We start from the raw sequence: 26,689 nt of genomic DNA on the forward strand, positions 1-26,689 counted from the left end.
ACAACACTGCTTGAAAGCAGTGTTATTTAGCTATGGTCTTCTGTAAGGTCGATGTACTTACCCAATCTGGCTGCTCCAGATTTGAACAGTATATTTCCTCTGTGCCCTACCCCAGTTATTAAAATAATAAAAAATTAAAATTTGTAACTATTTTTAATTTGTAGGTCACGGATCTTTAATAGTAAATCATAAGGGCTCACGCATTTTAGGGTTTTTTACGTGGGGAGAAAGATACGACCGTTCACTGCCCCTTATTATGCTTAACGTAACGCACTTTCAAAAATGGTTTAAAATAATAACATTGTAAATATTTTTCGTATTTAGAAATATACGTTAAATTGTTAATTTATTTATGTCGTTTTATTTACAAATATCCATTATCAAATACTTGTCAAAACTGTTTCAAATCTCTCACAGATTATGCATACACGAAATTAAAAAAACATTGCCATAGAAATTAAATTGGTAATAGAACTTTAATTTAAAATAATTATATTAATATTTAATTACCATCATAAAATATTAAATACGCTATAATTAACGAAAATGTATGTTAAAATAAATAATATTTTATAATCACAATCATATTTATAAACAAATTTATTAACATTAGCCACTTAGGTACAATGAAAAAGACATAAAATAGAGAAAAACAAATACAATGATTGATTTTCGATTTTGACAAAAAATAATAACAAAATTTTAAAAAATTCTTGCTATTTACAAATCCATAAGTCGGCGTAAATTACTTTATGAACAAACGAAGCTATAAAGGGAATTTGTAACAAAGTTAAAATTGTTTGTATGGCATGCTCAAAGGCGCGATTATGTTGACATTCAATATGGCGGTATGTCGTCAGTGCTGTGCTGTGTCGTGGTGAGATTTGATAATTTTATGAATTGTGTGTATATACTTCCTCTACGATTTGTTTCTAACTAGCCTTAATCTACCACCAGTTAATAAATTAATAAAATATTACTAAATTAGTTTCGATGTATGTCAAATAAAGTCAAGCGGCAGCGGACAACGTTATAATTTCTGCACATCGTCGGTCGGGTCGGGCAGCCGATACCTACCTAGATAGCAATAATAAAATGTAGAACGATATTACGATGCGACGCTTTGTTATAATTCGGTTGTTTCATGAAGTTAACTTGTATGTATGTAATAGTATTTTATTATAAATGACTATTATTCGTGAACGGAATTCTCACGGTTCAATTTTTTGATTAGGTTTAGTGTCGATCGGATAGTAATTTTCAATTGAATTGAACATAGGCATAGAACGTCAAGTGAGTTTGTGAGGGTATAAGTATATTCTATCAGAAGTTACCCCACAGTTCGCGAGTTCGGACAATTTTTGTTGGAAGTTAAATAATAAAATATCCGGCGCGCGCACGCAGCTCAAGCAGTAAAATTACTATAAATTAAACGTCTACGTACAAGTTGGAGTTAGTTTCGAATTGGTTCTTTGAGCATTTACATTTCCGATTGAAACCTTTGGAGAATTTGATGGAAAATGTTCTAAATTCTGCTTGTATTATTTTAAAGTTTAAAGATTAAATAGTAATTTATGATATGTTGTTGCAGTAGGCAGTGTGAGTAACAAACTATACATTCAAATAAGCCTATACACAGGGGAGCTCCGATTCAGCAAGCATTGAAGACATCTGAGGATCTAGTGTAGTTTATTATTAAGTACATATTCTTTTGCAATAAGAGTGTTTTGGTGTATAAATTTGTGACTTCTGTGAAGACAATTTGTGTTCTACAAAACATTAAAGTTGAATAAGATGTGATTTCATTTATAAATTTATATTGGTTTTGTAACATTAACACCACACTTTTTTCTGTGATATATTGGTACATAATACTGAGATTTTTTGACTTATATACAAGAAGAGAAATATTGTCCAAAATAATGTCGAGTAATCCTCAGTGGAAAATGTTCCAGCCGCCAGATTCACACTCCTCACCTTTACATGATATTTTAGATATACAGCAATCAAATATGCAGGCAAAACAGGTTTTTCGTAATGGTAAGTTTAACAATTAATAAATTAATTTTACTTGAAAACTTCTCACTTTCAAAACATATAGCATATAATATCATAATTCATTTGCGTTTTTTTTTTTTTTGCCTTCAAAACATGCTTAGAATCTTGTTTTTAGTTGTCCTGAAATTAAAGTAGCACATCTACTGAGTACTACTACTATATGCTGCATGAATTTGTGTAAGGTTGAATTACTAAAACTGTTAATTTATTACAAGTAATTGTTGCCTCAATATCATTATGATTCCATTATTTAAAGGAACTTACAGCAGTGAGTATCCAAGTTCACCAAGAGACAACTATCATAATATGGGCAAATCGGGTGGTAGTAACAGATTTTCCCTTGGAAATTTCAATTTGGATTCTTGTCCCATGGGAGATTCAGCGGGAGTGTACTCATCCAGTTCGAACAACAGCCAACCTCAGTATGATTCCATGAATCACCCACCTATCAGGGAGACAGGGATAATTGAAAAATTACTTGTGAGTTTATTTTAACTTACCACAAAAACTATAAATATCCCAATATTTTAACAATATGTAAATGAAATTTCATAAAAAAACATTGATCTGTTACACATTTACAACTATCGATTTCAGTTATCCAAAATATATTTCACAGATTAACTTGATAAAATATACACAGATTTAAATTTTTTCTATTTCTCTATCAAAAGTAAAAAAATGTGTTATAAATATAAAGTTTGTAACATCTCATAAATATAATTCGAAACATTTTTCCAATTGGATAAAGTATTTATTGGTTCAGAGTATACAGTATACTATTTTTTTTTGTAGCATTCCTATGGCTTTATACAATGCTGTGAAAGGCAAGCACGTCTGTTCTTTCACTTTAGCCAGTTTGGGGGTAACATAGACCATTTAAAGATAGGTGACCCAGTTGAGTTTGAAATGACATATGACCGTCGCACCGGTAAACCAATAGCTTCAACCGTTACAAAGATAGCACCAGAAGTAGTGCTGAGCGAAGCACGCGTGACCGGTGTAGTAACTACTGAGGTCAAGGGAGAAGGGTCAGGCGACAATACAGGCAGGATCTCGTATGAGAACCGAGGTGAATGTTTTTTCCTGCCTTATACAAAGGACGATGTCGAGGGCAATGTGACTCTCCGCACTGGTGATGCTGTGAGCTTTCAAATTGCTACCAACCAAAGGTTTGTATTAAAAGACTTATTTTTATTAATACATGTATAAGATATGTAAATCTATTTATTTACTTCAATTTCAAATATTCCTGTATTATAAAAGTCATATATGTCCTAGGAAAACGTGAATAAAGTTCTGTGGTGTGCAAACTTTTCGTCATTTTCTAATATATAAAAAAAATACCTTTGACATATGCAAGTGGTCTAAAAGTATTTTCTTCAGAATATAAAATGTTGAAAGACTTAAATCAAAACTAATTAAAAACACCCCGTAAAACGTATTATATTTGTTTACCCTCATTTAAAACCACTTAAATTGTTTATAGAATTTTTAATTTATAGTCTATACTTACTGACACAAACTCGAAGAAATTAAGAAATCTCTCGAAATATAACTTGCTAACAAAAAAAAAGTTACAACTATATAAATGAAGTCAATATTTTATATTAAGTTTAAATATTCAGTGTAGAAACTCAAAAAATCGTAGACGCTGTCGTACTCAATCATAAGTTGACGTAGTTCTTGATCTATGAAGATTGAACATTAAGACATTGATTTATATCTGAAACAGAGTATTTGCCATGTTTTTTGTTGGTCACATTGCGTTCACCAATAATAATAATATTATTATCCTTTTTTATACATTAATCATAGTAATAACTACCATGAAAATTTAAAAATTACATTGACTATTGAATAATATTGAAGTAACAAATACTTATATATTCTTAATGTGATAGTAGTACCGATTAAAAGAATAAATTCTGCTGAAGAAAATCGATAAGATATTTAACACATTCTTACTTAAAAACTTCTCAACTTATTAATAATAATAATAATAATAATAATAATAATAAACATTTATTCATACTCACACACATACATCGATATACAGTAAAGACAAAAAAATAGAAATCACAACATAACAATTCTATTACAATATAACTCTATAGATATTATGACAAATAGCTAAATTGGAAACAATGAACACAATATACAACCGAAATAAAAGACAATGAAATTAAAAACAATAATAATAGGTAACTACCCACATAAAATCAACAATAACAATTAAAAAAATAAAAAAAAAACAAAATAATGAAAAATAAGCAAAATGTATATAAAAAAAGAAAGAAAGCGGTAACCTGTATAGCAATGTACTGATGGGAGCATTGAGATGGATGACGCTCGGCATTTGTTGGAGAATCAAGACTCCAACGCCGATTTTCAGCATCACCCGTAAAGAGATAGGCGGAAAGCAGTTCTTATATAAAATATATTTATAAATCTATAATAATAATAAATTTTGAACATTGGTACACATATAATAAGATACTAAAATTAACTACTTAAATTTTTAATTCTTCACTTTAAACTGTCAATACTCCACAATTTAAAATTCAGTCATATATCGACTAGACTTTAGGAGTATACAATTGCAGATTACCTGGTAGACTCTACTTAGTAATTGTACTAATCTAAGTAACATTTTCAGAGGTACACTAGGCGCATGTCATGTCCGCTTTGAGAATCCAGCTCACCCCGTAAAGTATCATGGTGTGGTATGTTCTAAGAAAGAGAATTTTGGTTTCATTGAACGAGCTGACGTTGTCAAGGAGATTTTCTTTCACTATTCCGAAGCTAAGATCAAAGAGGAGTTATCATTAGGAGATGATGTGGAATTTATAATTCAAACTAGAAATGTGAGTATATATTTTTATTTTGTAATATATTTGGATTGTACAATAGGTTTTAGATTGTTAACAAAAAAAAAAAAAGAACTCGTAGCTACGCGCTCAGGCTACAGCTAGTGTAATATAAATATAAATGCAAAATAGTGGGTTGTATTTTTTTTTTTTTTTTTTTCTATAATTCTGTAACAATGTTAATATAGATAAAAAAGAATTTGTAAAGAAAACTTAAGCTTTTGTCCTATAATAAATATTAAAATAAGCATGTACAAATATTTGTTTTCTTCTTGTAAGGTTCATTTAAATAAATATCTCCAGACAGCTTGTGAAATGCAGCCTTGAAGTGAGACATATTTTCATAAACTATTCTCAAATACACAGGTTTTGTAAGACGCTGCGCTGCGACTATACAAAATTGTAAACAAGATTTTGTCCTACAAAACACTTTTTAAAATTTTAATTTAATTTATGTACCTACTTTGGACTTTTAATTTATTCACCTTTTATGGACAACCTTCGAATATAATTGTGTTTGCTCACATACGAAAAAAAAACCGACTTCAATATTGACGAAAAAATAGTCAAAATCGGTTCACCCAGTAAAAAGTTATTGCGGATTTTCGAGAGTTTCCCTCGATTTCTCTGGGATCCCATCATCAGATCCTGGTTTCCTTATCATGGTACCAAACTAAGGATATCCCCTTTCCAACAAAAAAGAATTGTCAAAATCGGTACATCCAGTAGAAAGCTATGCGGTATAATACAACGTAGGTCGACGAAAAAAGCGTCAAGTAAAAACGCATTATTAGATATAACTCGAAAAGTAGTTGTTAGATCTCAAATAAATTTAAATGGGACCAATTGACACACACCACCTTTCAATTAAAAAACAATTGTCGAAATCGGTCCACCCGGTCAAAAGTTCTGAGGTAAAAAAAATACAGTCGAATTAAGAACCTCCTCCTTTTTTGGAAGTCGGTTAAAATGTAAAAAATTGTGAATTTTTTCCAAACGAAAAATTCACTTCTTTATATCGACTTACACTATTACTTAATACAACGTACGTTGACGAAAAATTAGTCAAGTAAATACGCATTATTAGAGGTAACTCAAAAAGTACTCGTCAGACCTCAATCAAATTTAAATGGGACATTAAACATGACAAGTACCAGTGTTCGATTAAATAAAGGTCGAATTCCCCCCAAAAGCTATGATATAGCAAATAAAAAATGCAGTTGAATTATGGATCCTCCTCCTGTTTTTTTTGAAAACATTGTATATTTAGATTTTTTTTATTATATCTGTAAACCCTAATTAATACAAAAAAATTGTCCTACTAAACACTATTACTATAATATTAAATTTTAGCTCTTATTCTTTCTATGATCTTTCATTATTTAAATCTAATTAATATTAGCACAGACAATGTTAATATGGATTGATTTCTATCAATATACATATATGTTCATAAAGGTAATGTGATAATACACATACGTAATAAATAATAAAGGGTTTAAAGCTTTGTTCGAAATGCATCTCTACAATATGCACGTAACGCAAAGTTGATAATGGAGCGTAATCTGCAGAGTAACACAAATCCGATTAAAGCTTATTCCATCGTATAGGGTGTTTTTTTCATTCATTTGGAATTTAGAATGTTGTCTTTTAAATTTCAATTTAATACGTACTATGATTATTTTGCTAAGAGAAAAAATCTTTTCGATAATACTTGTATGATGTTTATCTTATTTATTTATTTTTTTAATTTTGTATAAATTGTGCAATGAGCAGCTTCTAACGATATTTTTTTTTTTACTTATTGTGTAGTACGAACTATATACAATAAGTAAAAAAAATAATCGTTTTTTTTTTTTAAATTAAAACTTTCGAGAGGTACCATACAAATAGTGTTAATAAACTCTCCATACACTAAAGTGTCTAATAGGCGCAATGAGACGTCGAGTTGCGGAGAACAGCCCGTGAAGAAACAACATAAAGTCTCCATACACTATGCTGTGTGGTTACGGCATTAAAGTATATAGCCACCCCCTCTCTCCCCGTAGGTGTCGTAAGAGGCGACTAAGGGATAACACAGTTCCACTACCACCTTGGAACTTATAAAACTGGCTTTGAAATACACAGGCCGAAGACGGGCAGCAGCGTCTTCGGAGCGACAAAGCCAGTACTGCGGTCACCAACCCGCCTGCCCAGCGTGGTGACTATGGGCAACACACATGAGTTCATGCCATTTTTGGCGCGAACTTGTGGAGTCCTATGTCCAGAAGTGGACTGCGATAGGCTGAACTGACTGACTTAAGCTTAAAGATATTAGTAGGACAGCCGAACTAGAGACGAACATCACCCATCAGCTTAATAGATGAAAATTATTTTTTATATATTTTTATAGTTTTTTTTAAATGCATCTACGAGATTAAAGAATAAATTTAATGCCGTATAAACAGGTATATTATTTTATTATATATATACATACGTATATTGTTCTAGTAACATTCATCCACATGTTTAGTAAATAAATCTTACAGTAAAATGAGCGCCGTTTTATTGCGAACACGATGTCATAGGGTTGCCTACTGAGAGTTTGGTTTGAATGGCGGTTGCTGAATATAATATAGCCTGGCCAGGAAATTCCCAGACAACTCTTTCGCGATTTATCCTTAACATACAAGTGGATATAATTTTTTTTTTATCCATTAAGCACATGGGTGAAGTTCATGTCTAGTTCGGATGTTATAATTAGACTATATAAAAATATTTCATATACGTCCTGCATCCAATAGCTATCATCTGATTACAGATTCTAGCCGGTGAACAGATCAGATTTACATCCTTTTTTTTAAGATTTTAGCCAATTTGACGGCCAGGTACAACGTATTAAAAATAAAAGAAAATCGGGTCGCTTAGTTTTACAAACAAAGTTTGAATAGATAGATAAATAATACGGCTCCTTTGTTCGCATAATTCATATTAAAATATGGTTATTAACTAGCCACCGTTATATCACGCAGATTCAATGTAAATTTTATGAATTAATTGAAGTTATAACCTTTCTCAATAAACAGGCTATTAACCGATAAAATAATTTCCGATACGCCAATAGAAATTTACATCTGGTAATAATTAAATGTATGTAAATAGATTCATTCATGTATCGTTCGTTATGTGTCAATGTATTTGACGTTTATGATCGCTTTGATATTGCCAATCTTGACATATTAATATTAAAACTATAGTGAACTTTTTTCTACAAATAATCTCAATCACTTTGTTACTTTAATAAGGACATTTAAATATTACTAAAATGTCATAACACAATAGTAAAAACACGAAAAATATTTTAGATGCATATATGCATGTATCAAATGTCGTTTCTAGAAAATATTCCGAAGTTTTCAGAGTCGAAATGTATTTCCTTACACTGTAATAAGACATGTGACAAAGCTATTGTACTTACAAATCATATTCGACTCATAAACATAAACGAAAGTCGGTATACAATGTAGACAAGTTTACGGGAGCGCGAAAGGGCTTTTTAAAAAAATATTACATTAATTAAACTAAAACTATTTAATTAAAAATTAATTAAAATTACAATGGACACGTCCGAACAGAATTACATGCTCTGGATTAATCGCCGATTTAATTCTAATAAAACTTTCTCAAGACATATGATCCCAAAGCATGAGACAACGTGAGAAACCATTTGTTATTCCTATTCCGCTGATTAAGCATTTACTTCTATTGTTCTCATGCTTTGGTCCAACATAACTCTTCCCCCCTTAAGTTCGAAACCGTCGGAAGAATTTGACTTCTGAAGGTTTCGACCCTTGCTTAAAATTTTATTCTTAACACTTTTTATAACTAAAATTAAACAAATAGTAACTAATATAAGATATAAAATTAGAGTTCCTACACTGACACTGTTAACTTTTATTATTGATTTAATTTCACTTTCACTTTCACTTGAACTTTTCATTTTTAAGGCCGCAGATAGATACTTTATGTCATCCAAATTAATTCCCTTAATATCAATCGGATCGACAGGAATAGGGATTTCCTTCTTTGGCTGAGGTAAATTAATAATAGGTGTCACCTTGTATTCAAATTTTTCCAATGTGTGTTGAAGATAATATAAATGAAGATCATTAAGTAGAATCTCGCAGCCAGGATCTATTTGAACGAGATAAGTTCCCATCATAGATGTTTTTGTTATATCGTTTCCACATTTGTAAGACATTACTTCCTTATTTCGTGAATATATTATCCAACGGGCAGAAGAAAGACGTTGTGCTTTAACTTCTTCGATATTAACTACTCGTCTATGACATTGAGTTAAGTCATTGTGAAACTGCATCAATTGTTCCATACACGTTATCGTTGAGTAAGGGATAAAATTATGTTCAGTGCATATGTACTGATTATCGCCGAACACATGTTGACACGGAGACGCGACCGGCAAGTACTTCGAACCTTTCACCATAAGGAAGGGATATTCGGGAATAATAATGAAAGTTTTGTTTTTAATTTGATCAAAAATAGGCAATGAATAAATTTTATAATAATTATACGTATTATTATCTGTAAGGGGAACTTCTATTATAAATGTTATCTGGTTTCCTTTTACATACGCCTTAAGAGACAATGTTCGCTCTATTTTAATTATATTACTTTCTGTTACAGGATACAATAAACTATGATATTTTTTTATAGAAGACAATATGTAAAACAATTTAGTAGAATTAATTATTGATTGATGTAGCACAGAAATTTTACTAAAGGCTAAGGCTGTCTCAATTTCACTTAGTGATATATATATTGAACGGAAATTATTAATAAACGTATTATATATACTCAAAACATAAGTGGAATATATTGAGTTTTCTTCTTTTGTCACCATGTCTTTCAACATACTTTCTACGCGTTTTAAACGTTCATTAATAATTAAAGAATTGTTATATAAAATTTCTGTACTATTAATAGAATAATCCAACATTTTGGAAACCAGGGTAATTTTATTATCGATTAAATTTTGTTTGTTATATAATTTGTTAATAAGGTTATCATAGTAAAGCGCGTCTTCGTGATCTAAGTTACCAGTTATCGATTTTATAATAGAACCTACGGGATTAAGCAAACCTCTTCGAAATCTTTTTGTTGGTGCTATCTGTTTTGTCTTTTCTATAGTTATATCTTTTAAATATTCTACTTGCATTTTCATATTACTAAATTCATACATATAAGGTTTATCTGTATTAATTACTCTATTAAAATCACTATACTTATTTATATTAAACTCTAAATCGACAAATATAGAACTTAAATCTAATACTTTTATAATTAACCACTTATTTTCTTGTTTATAGGCCTGACCTTGTTTGACAGGCAACAGGCCTGGGTTACCTTCAATCTTTTGAAGTTGAAGGGATTGGGTCTCCTTCATCATCGCCAGGGCGATTAAACACCACCTGTGGAGGTCGTTTTATATTTTTTAATGGAACCTTAGTTATCCGCTTTCTAATCTTTACAGGCACTAAATTACGACTAATTATACGTTTGATACATTCTTTTATATTAATAGTGCCTTTCTTAAATAAGGAAATTATTATATTTGCGAAATCTTTCCTATGTTCCTGGTGTTCAAAATATATAAAATATTTAATTTTGGGGCGGATATACTCTTTGAGGAATTGTTTTATTAATTGTAAATTATTTAAGGGGAAGAAAACTTCAAGGATTTTCTGTTTTGACCTTGTTAAACCTTTAACCTGAATTTCGTTTTTAAGCCACGAAAATACTAATATCTGATTAGGCTTAGTATTGATAACTTCATGTAAAATTGGAATACTAGAAGAATCACGTTCTACATTTGAGTGGACTGTCTCAATACTAGTGCTAGAATCAGAATGATCTGGAGGTTCGATTTCAGATAAATCTCTAGGACTTGCTGATATTGTCGCCTCCGAGTCAGTTAAAGTTCTAGAATCGTCTGTATTACATTTTGGGGATAATTCTAAAATTTGGTCTGTCTCTGTCATGTCACGTAAGTGTTCTTGGAGTTGAGATTCTCTATTATCAACATTTACTGACAAAGAAGTATTATCATCTGACCCTATTGCATTTAATTTTATACATATGGAAAAATTTTCTTCCTGTTCATCATTATCAAGGTCACTAGAATTTCCTTCGTCAGTCTGCTCGTCTGTTTGTTCTAAATTGTCTGTTACGTCGTACATGTTGTAGTTATAATCATGAATATATGTTTTATTAATCGGGAAACTCGGTTTATTACAAGTTACCGTTCTCATTGAAACGTCATTTTGTCCTTGTCCGTCTGGTCTAAAATTATACTTATAACCAAATTGTGTCGGGGGATTATTATCTTTATAATTAAATGAAGGACGATACCCTAATTGTTGTACAGGACGGTGTCCGTATTGAGGATTAACTCTTGGTGGTGGTATTTGTGGTCCCTTCGGAATACCATATTTAAATGGAGAAAAATTTGGTCTAAAACCTGTAGGCATAGGCATAAATGCTTTTTGATTTCCTTGAGGAATTCCAAATTTATATTGAGGTTGTTGATTGTATGAATTAAATATCATAGGTGTATTAGGCTTCGTAGTAAAATTTAATTTCGAATTTAATAAATTTGAAAATTTATTACGTTGATTATACTGTTCGTAAAAGTTTAATTCTCCTAAAACAATACTTAAAGCAGATTCTAATGATGTCGGTGATTTTAATCTAACTATTCTAACCATATTTTCGGGTAAATTATAAAGAAAAACGTTAAGGGATGTATTATTGTAAATAACTGTTTTACTTTGCCTAATATCCTCGTTTAATATTTGATTAACCTTGGATAATAAAACAGAACGCACTGATTGGATTCTATTACAAAAATCGAGGTAACTTTCTCCCGATTTTATTTTTAAATTTTCTAATTCTATTGCGATACATTCTTCGCTTCGCGGATCTCCAAAATGTTGTATTAATAAATCTTTAAATTCACTCCATGAAACAATATCCTCACGCTCACTGATAAGCGCGGCAGCGTCATCGACTAAGCGACTCGTTATGCTATGCATAATATAGACATTTTGCACATCACTGCCTTGAAATTTATTAATTACATATTCACATTTTCTTATAAATAAGTTTAATTGACGTTTATCGCCACCAAAAAGAGGAATTAATTTTAATATTTCGTTTGGAATCAGAGTTATTTGTTCCATTTTTTTTTATTGTTAATGAAAAGTTTTAAAACTAAAATTATTAATTTTATACACAAATTATGTTAATAATATTTCAATGATTTTGAATTGAAATATTAAATTAATATATTAAACAATTTATTCAAATTATTTTATCATAAGTACAATGTTTAATATTTAAATTAATTATTCACAAAAATACGTAAGAAAACCAGAAAACGTTATAATAGGAGAAGTCTTATCCCAAAATAACAAAAGACAGAAGGAAGGTGAAAAGTTCTACTCACCAACCGGTCACCAGCATCGCCAGCTCCTGGACTCCTCGATCACTGTCTTATTTATTTGGTTCGGGATTGTTTCTTACAGACCTTCGAAAGCCCAATTATTCGCTGATTTTGAAGACGAATTCTTAAGAACGAAGGCAGTAATTATTTTGAAACAATCCTACCGGCTGCGCCAGACAAGTTTACGGGAGCGCGAAAGGGCTTTTTAAAAAAATATTACATTAATTAAACTAAAACTATTTAATTAAAAATTAATTAAAATTACAATGGACACGTCCGAACAGAATTACATGCTCTGGATTAATCGCCGATTTAATTCTAATAAAACTTTCTCAAGACATATGATCCCAAAGCATGAGACAACGTGAGAAACCATTTGTTATTCCTATTCCGCTGATTAAGCATTTACTTCTATTGTTCTCATGCTTTGGTCCAACATAACTATGTACATATTATGTTTATTAAAGCTTTGTATCTATAGTTGCCTTCAACAAAATAGCATTATTGGTAAACAAAATTGTTTATAAAACAATGGCTTTTTGATATATACGTGGTATTAAGAATCAATTAATATATCGTTTAATTTGAATAATTAGTTAATTTATCTGAAACAACATATTTTTTTAACTATCGTTGATTTGACTTTTTTTTTTCTTTTAATTGTAGTGTTGTATGTAAGTACCAACGTTAACGATTAAATCAATTGTAACTCAATCGCCCAGAACTCTTGAGATGATCTGAAAAAAAAAATTACATACATCGATGTAGAAAATCTGAGATACTTATTACAAGGCTATTTCTTATCCCGCAATAGATACTTAGTTATTAGCTTAGTACCTATATAACATTTTTGAATTTCTTATTTTTTGATAGAATTTAATCAAGTAATCCTAAAACTAAAATGAATTAGGTACTTGACTTTTTCAATTAACTAATGGCGCATCTAATTAGGGGTAAGGTTTCACCACCGGATCACGACAAGCTTCAATATGTACCTTAATAGTCAATACGATATATTAGGCTATACTACACTTCTTCGGGGTGGTTTTACCCGTTTCTGTTAGTTTTTACAAATTTACAAACATGTCAGTCAGTCAGTCAGGTACTTAAAATAATTGTTTCGTTACCTAAAAATTTTAACGTTTTTTTTTTTACACAATTTTCATCATTATTATTCCGTAAACAACTTTCAACAAAGTATTAGTAAAATTAAAAGAAACAATAGCCGACTTGGTCCCGCTTCACCCGAATTTTGTGTTTAGCAATACATTAAGCAATTAATTTTTAACCGACTTCAAAAAAGGAAGACGTTCTTCATTCGAATGTTGTTTTATGTGTTTTTCCTCATAACTTTTTACTGGGTGTACTGATGTTGATTTTTTTTTTAATTGAAAGTTTAGTTTTTGTAGCTTTTAAGATCGAAGTCGATTTTCATATAAGGTTCCGGTATGAAAAAAATATGAGAAGTAAAATCTATTAAACGAATGACCTCGTTACGTTTGTGTAACGCCATCTATCGACTACGGCGTTTACGACAGTATCGGTTACGACGTTGTTTGATTCGTTTATTTACCACGTTATTTGGTATTAATCTTTTATTTAGACTAGTAAACCTTTTTTTGTGCATATTTAGACAGTCGATCTGAAGGAGTAAACTCCTGTCGTGCGTCGGAGCCAACACACAGTATTTTTCAAATTATGGCTAGTAATACGTATTTACTAGAGTACTTTTTCGTCTACATACGTCTTACTTGCCGATGTCATTAAAGCCGTTTTTTTTTTCGTTTGCGAGTAAACATATCTATTATTTATATAGAACGAGCCATGGTCTTGTTCTATTTTTAGACGATAACTGCCTCAAATCTGCTTGTCAAAGTTCATCTAGATCGTTCTAGCGCGAGGAACAAACATCTAAATTACTGCATTTATAGTAGTAAGGTTAAGCTTGGCTGAAATAGATCACTTAGAGATAAGTTCGCCATTGCCATATTCCGTCCAATCTAATCTTACATATAAAATTCTCGTGTCTGAATGCTAGTTACCATACTCCTCCGACACGACCTGGACCGATTTATATGAAATTTTGTGTGTTTTTCCCGATATGTCCACAAATAATTAAAACAATAGGTCCTTTATTTTTTTTGACAATTTTTTTTGTATTTTTATTTTATTATGATTAGGCATTGAAAAATATATACATCTTCAAATTTTCACCCTTCTACGATCAACCCCTATTTTCTAATAGCCTTTAACGGCAAATCTACGTTTGCCGGGTCAGCTAGTTCATTTTTTTATTTTATTTTATAAAAATGTATATTTTTAAAGTACATTAAAGCATACTTGGTGGTACTTTTGAAATCTACTCAAGTCTATTATAGTCTATCAAAAACTCAACTACGATATTTTGAACTATTTTTTTTTAACCTTAAAATTATGTTTAAGAGATTTAGGTTATGTCAGACTTGGTGAGGAAAGGAATTTTTTTCAATACTTAGAAGAAGTATTTTGAAATTGTGGAGATTTTTGGATATTACCTCCTAATAATCGGTTTAAAGATACCTTAAATTTTTCTATTACTCTTATGTACACTTGTTTATTAACCTAGTTCTATGAAGAAAAAAAAAAGAACGTGTACCACTATCTGACAAAGTAAATTTAAAACCCGAGTGAAACCCTGAAAATTATATTAATTTCGTTTATGCATCGCTCGTGCGATTTTTCATCTAAAAGACTTCAGAAAATTTACTTTGCGTTACATAGCCCATATGAGATTCATATTAAATAGACAGTTTATATAATCTTATCTCTTTGAGGTTTTTTCAGCATTTACTATAATAGCTATTTGACGTATAACGTATCCAAAGTTAGTAATTCAAATAGTAGAGTATCCAAACTAGGTAAGGCCGTATTTTTTTATGGCAACTCTATTGGCAAATGCTCAGATATATATTTCATTTGATAAAATATAATTTTCATCAGGTAAGCAGATGAGTGAAGGCCGACTTGCTTGGGATCTTGGACTAAAAAGTCATCTTTGGTATTGTCCTTTATCACGGACAAATTTTTATCTAATGTTCATATTCGTAAAGTCTAAAAGAATAGAAATATAGTCAGTTTATTTGCTGAGGCTGTTTTACTTTTTGATAAAAACAATCAGTAACTTATATGAAAGATCAATTTTCTTCATCCATCAGCGAAACAGGACGTACCAGTCATTTATCACTACATGTTTAAGGAATTTTATTAAATTACTTCAACAATTCCAGGGTAAAGAAGTGGCGTGCAACATAACGAAACTACCGAGTGGTTCAGTGGTGTTCGAGGATGTCAGTCCGGAAATCATGCGGGGTCAAGTCTTGAAGCCTCTGGAACGTGGCAACATGGTCAGAGTGCCGCAAAACGATCCGCTACCCGGCAGGATTAGATACCGCGCCGCAGACCATTCGGAAGTAGAGGTAGGTTGAGATTTTATTAAAAAAAAAATTTGCAGTTTATCCCTTGACAATTCAACCTGTAATATCCCACTGCTGGACGTAAGACTCTTTCTCTATGTAGGAGAAGAGAAGGGAGTTTATTTCTTTGGAAACGATAAGGCACGTGGTATGAAAAATATGGGTCGTGAGATCATTGTGAGACAATTGACGTGTGACAATGACGCCGAGGGTGACGCTTAATTGCAAGATTGTAATAGCATTTACAGTACAGATACTAACTGCCTTTCGTCAACTTATATTTTGATTTTAGAGTTTTATTGTTTTATTTAACCATGAGCTGATCCATTAATATAATATACCATTTTAATTTGTAAATATCGTTGTAATCAATCTTTAGGCGTGAAGTCCAGGCCCGTAGATTATTATTTATATAACAACTAAATAAATAATTTAAAACAGTCCAATGTGAATTAAGTCATGTTTTTATATGGAAATTAACTTTCCTATATTATGCAGAAGCATAACTCTACCATCTGAGGCCCGTGGCAAAGCCATCATTCATTTGCAATAAATTCATTGGATTCCCATTTGTCCTAATTGGAATTTCATTCAAGAATGTATACTACATCAATTTTAAAATTGAATCAGCCTGTAAATTGCCCACCGATGCCTCTTCTTATAAATAAGACTAGCTGTTCCCCGCGGTTCTGCACGCGTTAATTTTATGAAAAAAAACGTACGTAATATTTTCAAACCATTAGGGACTGTTCATCTCAATTGACTTACACTGGAAAACAGCGCGACGTGGTGTCCAATTTATCCTAAGTTATTCGTCCAAATTAAATGCTATAAAAGACAACATTTTTCTTCATAAAATCGCCTTATTTATAAAGTATTTTTTTTTTTTTCCTTTGTAAGGATTCATATTCGTGAACGATGGTAATATTATAAAATCACGTTTTCATTTTTTGTGGTCGTTATTTCATTTCGGAGTTATTTTAAAATTATATCTCGTAAGATATTTAACGTATTTATTTGGATAAGGATTTACACCATGTCTATGAAACTACTTTCGAAAATAATGAACTATTTTAGAACAAACTTGGTTATAAAAGTTTGAGTGCTGTGTGGCTACGGCACTAAAGAATTTAGCCACCTCTCTTCCCGTGGGTGTCGTAAGAGACGACTAAGGGATAACAAGGTTCCACAACCACCTTGGAACTTAAGAAGTCGGCCGGTGGCGGGATAGCCATCCCACTGCTGGCTTTGAAATACACAGGCCGAAGACGGGCAGCAGCGTCTTCGGTGCGACAAAGCCAGCCCTGCGGTCACCAACCCGCCTGCCCAGCGTGGTGACTATGGGCAAAACACATGAGTTCACGTTATTTTTGGCGTAAACTTGTGGAGGCCTATGTCCAGCAGTGGACTGTATAGGCTGTAATGATGAAATCAAGGTAATCGTTATGTTAAGGATTACTATATTAAGGTTAAACTGTATGGCCTTTTAGAAACCCCCCCACACACATAATAAACTTAGCCCGAGCTGACGCAAATATGAAGCAGCCCGACTGGGGTAGTACCTCGAGCTTACAGAAGATCACAGCAAAATAGTACTGTTTTCAAGCAGTATTGTGTTCCTGTTGGTGAGTAAGGTGACCAGAGCTCCCGGGGGGATTGGGGATTGGGTCGGCAACGCGCTTGCGATGCTTCTGGTGTTGCAGGTGTCTATAAGCTTCGGTAATCGCTTACCACCAGGTGAGCCGTACGCTTGTTTGCCGACTTAGTGCCATAAAAAAAAACCTTTTAATGGGAAAAATTTAAAAATAGACCATATATCCCACATAATATGAAATGGAAAGGGAAAAAATATTCGAATACAATATGACATTTTTCGTATTAAATACAATGCAGAGCTTATTATTTTATTGTAAAATGTTTTATTAGAAAAAATTCTTGTGCTGTTAAAAGTTTAACGTAAAGAAACGCAAACCGCAGTTTACGCGATCTTGCATTTTTTAATTTTAATTATGTGACAACGTGATAATAATTTAATATTTTTATTTAACTCACTTTTTAATGAAACTTTATATTTAAATTGTCATTATCGTGCATATTTTCATATATAAAAATAAAAAAAAATAATTATAAAACTACTGTTCAATAATCGAACAGATCGAGAATAAGAGAACAGTCGTATACAGTCACAATATTAAATTGACAGCTAAATTATATCAAAAGTAGTTTTTTTTTTCTATTTACCAGATGACTCCAATGAGATTGTTCTGCCTTGCTATGTATTAAATACATAGTACATATATACGTAATACTTAACTCGATCATTACCTTTTTTGAAATTTTTCATTATTCTGTCCAACTTTTATATATTTTTTATGTCGTGACATCTTTTTAGTGTTCGAAAAAAAAATTAGCTAAATTGGTCCAGCCATTCTCGATTTTTACACTGAGCAATACATTTAGCGATTTTTATTTATATACTAGTTGTGTCTGCGACTTCGTCCTCCTGGAATTTAACATTAAAGTTATTGTTTAGTTCGCAGAGTTATAAAATAAGTACTAAAATAAAGAGTAACCTAAATTCTTATTACATCAGGTATCTGCAAAATCAATCGAGCCGTTTTAGAGATTATCCGGAACAAACAAACAGACACATAGACAAAAATTTAAAAAAATGTTATTTTGGTATATTTGTATAGATTTGTATAGATAGAAGAGTTCTTATTACAATATCTTTAAATGCTCTTAAAAAAATCACATCCCTGTTCATAATTATCTGTGATCATTAAATACATTTTATTCCGTTCGAATATACACAATCGTTATGCAGCGGCAGAACTACAAATTGAATATAAATAAAAATAAATCCCTATTCATTTAATAACGTGAATGCAGTGCTATTTGCAAGCGATGCCACAAACAACGTTAATTTTTAAATTAAAAGCATTGTTTACTGGTTTATTAGTGGACAGTTGTTGAAATTTCTATTGAGATATGTACTGAATTATGTACATATATTAATTACGGTTAATTATGACATCTGTCCATCTACATATGTACAAAATTGAAACTCCGAAATCTAGGCAGGCGAACGACTAGACTGAAACTTTGTTTTTGTGTTTGTTATTGTTAGGAAAAGTTTTTTTATGAAAAAAGTCGATATATTCACAAAAAAAAAAAAAAAAATGACGATATGAAACTCGGCGTATAGCTAGTTTGATATAAACATACGTGAAGATAAATGACGCAAGTGTCTTGTCTCGAAGTAATTTAAATATCTCGTATATGATGGTAACGAATGATTTTATTAACCGACTTCCAAAAAAGGAGGAGGTTCTCAATTCGACTGTATTTTTTTTTTTTTTTTTTTTATGTATGTTACATCAGAACTTTTGACCGTGTGGACCGATTTCGACAAATGTTTTTTTAATCGAAAGGTGGTGTGTGCCAATTGGTCCCATTTAAATTTATTAGAGATCTAATAACTACTTTTCAAGTTATATCTAATAATGCGTTTTTACTTGACGCTTTTTTCGTCGACTTACGTTGTATTATACCGCATAACTTTCTACTGGATGTACCGATTTTGATAATTCTTTTTTTGTTGGAAAGGAGATATCCCTAGTTTAGTACCATGATAAGAAAACCAGGATCTGATAATGGGATCCCAGATAAATCGAGGGAAACTTTTGAAAATCCGCAATAACTTTTTACTGGGTTTACCGATTTTGATAATTCTTTTTTTGTTGGAAAGGAGATATCTCTAGTTTAGTACCATAATAAGGAAACCAGGATTTGATGATGAGATCCCAGAGAAATCGAGGGAAACTCTTGAAAATCTGCAATAAATTTTTACTGGGTGTACCGATTTTGATAATTTTTAATTTAATCGAAAGCTGATGTTTGTCATGTGGTCACATATAAATTTTATTGAGATCTGATCACTATTTTTTGAGTAATCTTTGATAACGCGTAGTTACTTGACTATTTTTTCGTCGATCTACGTTGTATTACTCGTCGATGTAATTGAAGTCGGTTTTTTTTTCGTTTGCGAGCAAACACAATTATTTTATTTTATATTTTCGTACTAAAAGGTCAAATAAAAACTGAATTAGAAAATGAGAATTTCTTTATTAAATAACTTGATGTATAATTTTAAATTAATAATGTTGGAATTTTTTTTACGGGTGTCTTTTTAATTAATACTGCCAGAAAAAGATTTTACGGAAGAATTTTTTGAGATCATTTCGGTGGATTGAAAAAAACTTGAAAATATTATATTCATTAAGCTCAGTTATACTGGACTTAAATATCTTGTTAATTTAAAATTAATATCATATAAAAAAAAAGATTTATTATTTTCATTATTATATATTATCGATACCTTAGAAAATTCGAAAAATAATTTTCAACTCTTTTATCCTTAATTGCAAGTGATATAGGCTACAAAGTGCCACATAACAGTAGCCATACATATATATACATACATAGGTACATGTAGGGATGTTTACCAATATACGCGGCTCGCTCGACCTACCACAAATTACATTATATGCCACAGAATGCCGAACAAACGCTAGCTTTTAGCTTAGCTAGCTAAATATTTATTTATAAATGCTATATTAAATAAATTACTAATTTGTATAAGGCCACTACACTACTACCAAAATCATTGTTTATAAGCTAACAGGACGTAAAAGAACAAAAGATTTTGGGTCTGAAACATTGGTAACTGAACAAACATTTTGAGAGGATTCTTTAAATATGTATGCGCTATTTATAAAAAATACTATTATATACTGTTTGTTTCCATGAAAAATATATATTAAAATGGGGCAAAAGAATATAATAAAAATAGCGATTAACAAAACATCAAACTGTAAACGAGTGTTAGTAACAATTTCAATATTATAATGAAACAACTTTTTCGGATTTTATCGCGGTTTATTAGGTTTTTTCGGTGTGCTTACGGCTGCTGTGTGGTTACGACTGTAAGAATATAGCCACGCCCTCTCTTCTCGTGAGTGTCGTAAGAGGCGATTAAGGGATAACACAGTTCCATTACCACCTTGGAATTTAAAAAGCCAACCGATAGCGGGATAACCATCCAACTTCTACTTTTGAAATACACAGGCCGAAGACGGCCAGCATCTTCTTCGGTGCGACAAAGTCAGCCCTGTGGTCACCAACCCGCCTGCAGCTACGGGCAAAACACAAGAGTACACGCCATTTTGGCGCGAACTTGTGGAGGTCTATATTCAGCAGCGGACTGTATTACGCTGAAGTGATTAAGTTTTTAAGATGTCCGACGTTTCGGATACTTTACAACAACCCTGGTCACGGGAGGACCGCGATAAAATCCGAAAAAGTTGTTTCATTATAATTAGTGAAGTTCGCGTAAACATTAAAAAATCACAATTTCAAATTTTTGAAAACTGATCAACAATAATTAAATAGGTAGGTACACAGCTTCAACGTAACTGAAAAGCTTTCGCAAACGTAAGCCTTACAAATGCTCGTCTTGTTTTTAGACGGCCATAAAAAATATATTTTTGCTCAACAAAAGGAAAACTTATTTCTATACAGAACACCATCAAACACGTTTTTAGGCGACGTTTGAAAACGTTAATTAATAAATCTGTGTAATTTTGCTGTATTTTTTTGAGCATTTTTTTTTCTCTTTATTTGGGTAAACAAACAGTATTACAACAGGTATAAGATAACAATTAGTATATAAACAAAAAGTACCTATCGTAACAGCATCATTGTTCACCACGTATTACTCTAAATATTATTAATAAGTCGATTACAGTTACAAGACAAATAGCTAAAATTACAAGGTTAATCCGATTAATTCAGACATTTCAATACAAGTTTTTTATAAGTTTAGGGACTCGTTACAGCAATATCTATTACATTAAACAGATCGTTATAAGAACAAAGCATTCGATGTAGGAATATTACATATGACTTAGGAATATTGCGACAGTGGATTTTATTCGGCACTCCATAACATACTTGGTTCACTAGACCAGGAAAATCAAATTTATTGTGACACAAATCATACACAAACATAGCTTCAAATTTACTACATCTAGCTTCTAGGGTAGTAAGCTTATCTTTATATTTTTTAATCAACTGATCATACGGCAGTCGACACAGACAACACATGTAATGTATACTCTTTAAGAGTTTTGTTTGAATGTTTTCGAGTATCTCGCTATATTATTTGTAAAACGAGTTCCATACAAGCACATTCACAAGAATATTAGCGGACCAGAGCAATATATAGTTTAATATAATAGGATGTCAATTCTAAAGATCTTTGATGGATTTAACAGAATCTAATTTTACATTTTATACTTCATATTGAAAGCGACTAACATATTTCTTTTTCGTAAAAGTGGCGTGCTTACATTTGTTTATACTAAAAGTCCAGTTTATTGTTAATACAGTAAGTAGAAATCTTAGTAAGATCTGCTTGAAATTTGATATGATCATTACAGTTGTCTACAGGTTGGTAAATATTTAAGTCATCTGCATATAGTAAGATATTACAGAACTCAAAACAATTTTTTATATCACTAACAAATAATAAGAACAGTAAGGGACTCATTATCGAGCCCCGAGGAACAACGCCGCGTTGGCGCAACGGTTACAGCCATGGATTGTACCTGTTGCGTTGGCGATTGCGGGTTCGATCCCCGCACGTGACAAACATTTGTATTGGCCATACTCCCCACCGTACCTCGGAGAGCACGTTAAGCCGTCGGTCTCGGTTGTTATCATGTACACCTAATAGCGATCGTTACTCGTAGTAGGAAATATATCCGCCAACCCGCATTGGAGCAGCGTGGTGGATTAAGCTCCGATCCTTTTCCTACATGGGGAAAGAGGCCTATGCCCAGTAGTGGGATATTACATCCTGAAGCGAGGAACACCAGATGTTATAGAAATTAACTATGACTAACAATCATTAAATTTAAAAGAAAGCGGAAAATAATGACTTGGTGACATACTCGTATATTGTGAATATGACTTTAATACGATTTAGACTCGCGATTTCGTTCACGTCTAAACAATTTGTGTGCCATCTTCTCTTTCAACGAATTCGTTCTGAGTTTTGAAAACAAAAAGTATCTAGTTCCGTAGCTATGACGAATTTAAGTCATGCCAAATTACACTTCGATTCGTTCAATAGTTTTACCGTGATACTCGCTTAAAATCTTGGCGTAATACGCGCCCAAGATCCTTACAGAAATATGAAAGATTTTTTTTTTGTCTTTCGCAAAGATTAGCGCGTCTTCTAAGAACATTTTTTGATGTATCATATATGAAGTTAGGTAAAAAAAATCTTATCTTAATGCCTTAGCGCTGTGTTCACGATAATTGGCTGGTTCGCGTTTTATCACAGCTCTTTTCAATTGTTCATATAGGTCATACAGGTTTGATCAACATATGTTATAGGGTTGTATGGTTTACAGAAAGAGAATTTCCATTCAATTGGGAGAAATGAATGAGAGTCGTTTAGTATTATTAATATTAACTATCGTCGTTATTACAATGAGATTCACTGATTATGTAACAATTATGCTTTGACACGAATACAAATGATGCCACTGTCGCTTGAGACCGAATAAATGCAATCTTTTTGTTAGTAGTAAGGGAAATATTTATTTGTCGGACGTCTTTAAAATCTAAATGAACTATCAAAATTACACAGATACAAAAAATATGAAACATATATGTCTAGTTTTGAATTGTCGCTGCTGCAGTCGATCGAACGCTTCATTTTGCTACTGAATAATTCTGAAACAACTAAAGTCAATACCGAGGTAGACATTTCACACTCCCGATTTTAGCTCCACTGTTCCGATTGTTATCATCGAAAACACTTGATAGCGATCGTTACACCTTATGAAAACTATCAACAGGCTAATTCAAAATAATACCGATTATTTTACCTTCTTAATTTATAAAATAATAATTAAACAGAAATACATTATACACAGTTACGTTATACAGAATTATAATAAATAATATTACAAATAAAAACGCAATGAACGTTTAAATATTGAATGTACGTAGTTGCAGTTGATCGGAGGCATAATTTATTTGATTGGATCAGTTTAGGTGCAACACGTAGTACAGGGTCAAGTGTACATTATTGGTATGATTTTTCAATTTAACTCGCTAAATCCGCTTCACTCCCCCATAAAAGCGAATAAAAAATGTGTCTGTCTAGACTAATGATTTGTTGTTTTTCTTTTGTATTCGTTTTTAGGGTTCCTCTCCCAGGTAAAACGCTTAACTTCTAAATTTTCACGTCATAAAGTCTCAACTTTACAGAAAGTGATAAGCGAGCCATACAGTTATGAAGTAGTAGTAGAGCTCCTGGGGTAGCACTGTGTTGATAGCGCTGGAAGAATTTACAAGTATCCATAGATAATGGCAACCAATTACCACCAGGCGGGCTGTTATAGGGCAGTATGCTTATTTGAAAGTCTAGAGATACAAAGAGGTATATCAGACTTTAATGAGCATTAATTGTCAATGTACGCTTAAGATTTTGCGATAGTAATACGTCTATAATGTCTACGTATAATAATATTCAAGTCAATTGACTTCAGGCAAAGCATTACAGTTTCCACGAATATTGTAGTACTAGATTCATTTATAAAAGACACTTCGCTAAAATCTTAGGATCGAGAAAGAAATTCCTGTCCATTTATACATGGGATTACTTACAATTAGTCTTACGAGATTCGAAATAGAACCCTTCAATTTTAAATACGCATCCGGTAAGGTTTTATCCGTTCTGAAATTTTTAATTAAATCCGTCAGAGCCCACGGCGTGCAGAGTAAAGTTGTGGGAGTGTTTCAAACGATTCCCGGCAAACGGATGGAAAAAAAAAATATATATATATATATTTTAATACCTACGATTTTATTTTTGTGTTACCCCCACATTAGGAATTCTAAACATTTTTGAATATCATATCAAAAATTGACCGCTCCAGCGGGATTCGAACCCGCGTCTCCGACTGACCGTGTCGGCGCTCTAGCCAATTAAGCTATGGAACGGATGTACCCGCTAGAGCGAAATTTTTGATATGATGATTTTTATTTTCGGTTTAAGCGAACCGTGGCGCCGTCTGTAGTGAGTTCTTTACAGAGACCCGTAACTATTCAAAGTTTCATATTACAATGAAAATCTTTGACAGGAGACGACACCATGCTATTATTAATACCTACGATTTTATTTTTGTGTTACCCCTACATTAGGAATTCTAAACATTTTTGAATATCATATCAAAAATTGACCGCTCCAGCGGGATTCGAACCCGCGTCTCCGACTGACCGTGTCATAAATAGCGATGTAAACGAAATAGCGAAAACGTTTAATCAATTTTATATATTTTAACGTGAATTGTTAGTGAAATGTTGAAATCATACGCGGATGTGAGTTACGAGTGTGGTAATTGTTTTAAACTAGCTTTTGCCCGTGATTTCGTGTAATCGAAGAAACGTTTCATTCTCATCATCGTTGCTTTACCGTCATTTATATTTATTGGTTGGTATTATGTACTGTGTGGCTATGGTACTAAAGAATATAGCCACCCCCTCTCTTCTCGTGGGTGTCGTAAGAGGCGACTAAGGGATAACACAGTTCCGCTACCACCTTGGAACTTAAAAAGCCGACCGGTGACGGGATAACCATCCAACTGCTGGCTTTGAAATACACAGGTCGAAGATGGGCAGCAGCGTCTTCGGTGCGACAAAGCCAGCCCTACGGTCACCAACCCGCCTGCCCAGTGTGGTGACTATAGGCAAAACACATGAGTTCACGTTATTTTTGGCGTAAACTTGTGGAGGCCTATGTCCAGCAGTGGACTGTATAGGCTGTAATGATATTTATTGGTTAAGGGTTTGTCTCATATCAAAGTGTACGTCGCTCCAGTCTTGTCTGGAGTGCTTTTGAGTTTTGCGTTTAGAATCGAATTCACCGATTTTATTTACATAGACTAGATGAATGGATAAATGTATTATTTTAGCTATAAATAATCAATCGTATATACGTAATAGTTACTAACTGCCAAAGAAGAGACGTGCGTCACTCTTGCAGTTTAAATAGTTGTCAGTTTTTTTTTTAATATTCCGATTTTCGGCGTTTTGTTTTTAAAATTTTTATACTATAAAAATCTACCATTAAGTACGTATCAGGATAATAGATTTCAATACAATAACATCACAAAAAAACACTATCACTAAAAACGTTTTCATGTTATGTCGTGAGCAAGGAAATGGGAATTCATTTTTGTTGATTAATTAATAATTACGGATTATCTACTTTAGGAATAAGCGACCGTGTGTGTATGTTGAACATATTTATTTCAATTAATAATCTTTATATAAAATTTTCGAGTCACAATGTTAGTTACCATACTCCCCCGAAATGACTGGACTGATTTTTATGAAATCTTCGGTATAAATTTCGGTTGAAATTTCTGGTACGTCTGAGAATCGGCCAACATCTATTTTCCATATCCAAAAGCTATTGGGGGGGGGGGGGATTAATAACATATATGACAAAACAACGCTTACAGGATCAACTAGTGTTGTTATATTATATAATTAATTGTATATTTTTTCGAACAGGTACCTTTCGGTGATAAAGACCAGTGTGGTGAGTTCACGCTGCGGCATGGAGATTGGGTCCAATTCCAAGTGGCGACAGATAGACGGGACCAGTTGAAACGTGCTACTAATATATCATTACTTGACGAATCTTTCAATGTTTCCGGCGAAAG

The 26,689-nt window shown here is 32.2% G+C and overlaps 1 protein-coding gene across 1 annotated transcript in view; it reads left to right on the forward strand.

Annotated features, from left to right (window-relative positions):
* Nucleotides 1-835: 835 nt before the first annotated feature.
* The window catches only part of LOC123669025 (cold shock domain-containing protein E1), a 65,006-nt gene continuing 39,152 nt past the window's right edge, over nucleotides 836-26,689 (forward strand). Inside the window, 7 exon segments of the mRNA XM_045602695.1 lie at nucleotides 836-877; nucleotides 1,595-2,040; nucleotides 2,315-2,538; nucleotides 2,854-3,230; nucleotides 4,718-4,925; nucleotides 15,696-15,884; nucleotides 26,538-26,689. Of these exon segments, the coding sequence (XP_045458651.1) occupies nucleotides 1,923-2,040; nucleotides 2,315-2,538; nucleotides 2,854-3,230; nucleotides 4,718-4,925; nucleotides 15,696-15,884; nucleotides 26,538-26,689 (1,268 nt within the window). The 5' untranslated portion in view covers nucleotides 836-877; nucleotides 1,595-1,922.

This window comes from Melitaea cinxia, chromosome Z (assembly GCF_905220565.1).
Source record: "Melitaea cinxia chromosome Z, ilMelCinx1.1, whole genome shotgun sequence".
Taxonomy (NCBI): domain Eukaryota; kingdom Metazoa; phylum Arthropoda; class Insecta; order Lepidoptera; family Nymphalidae; genus Melitaea; species Melitaea cinxia.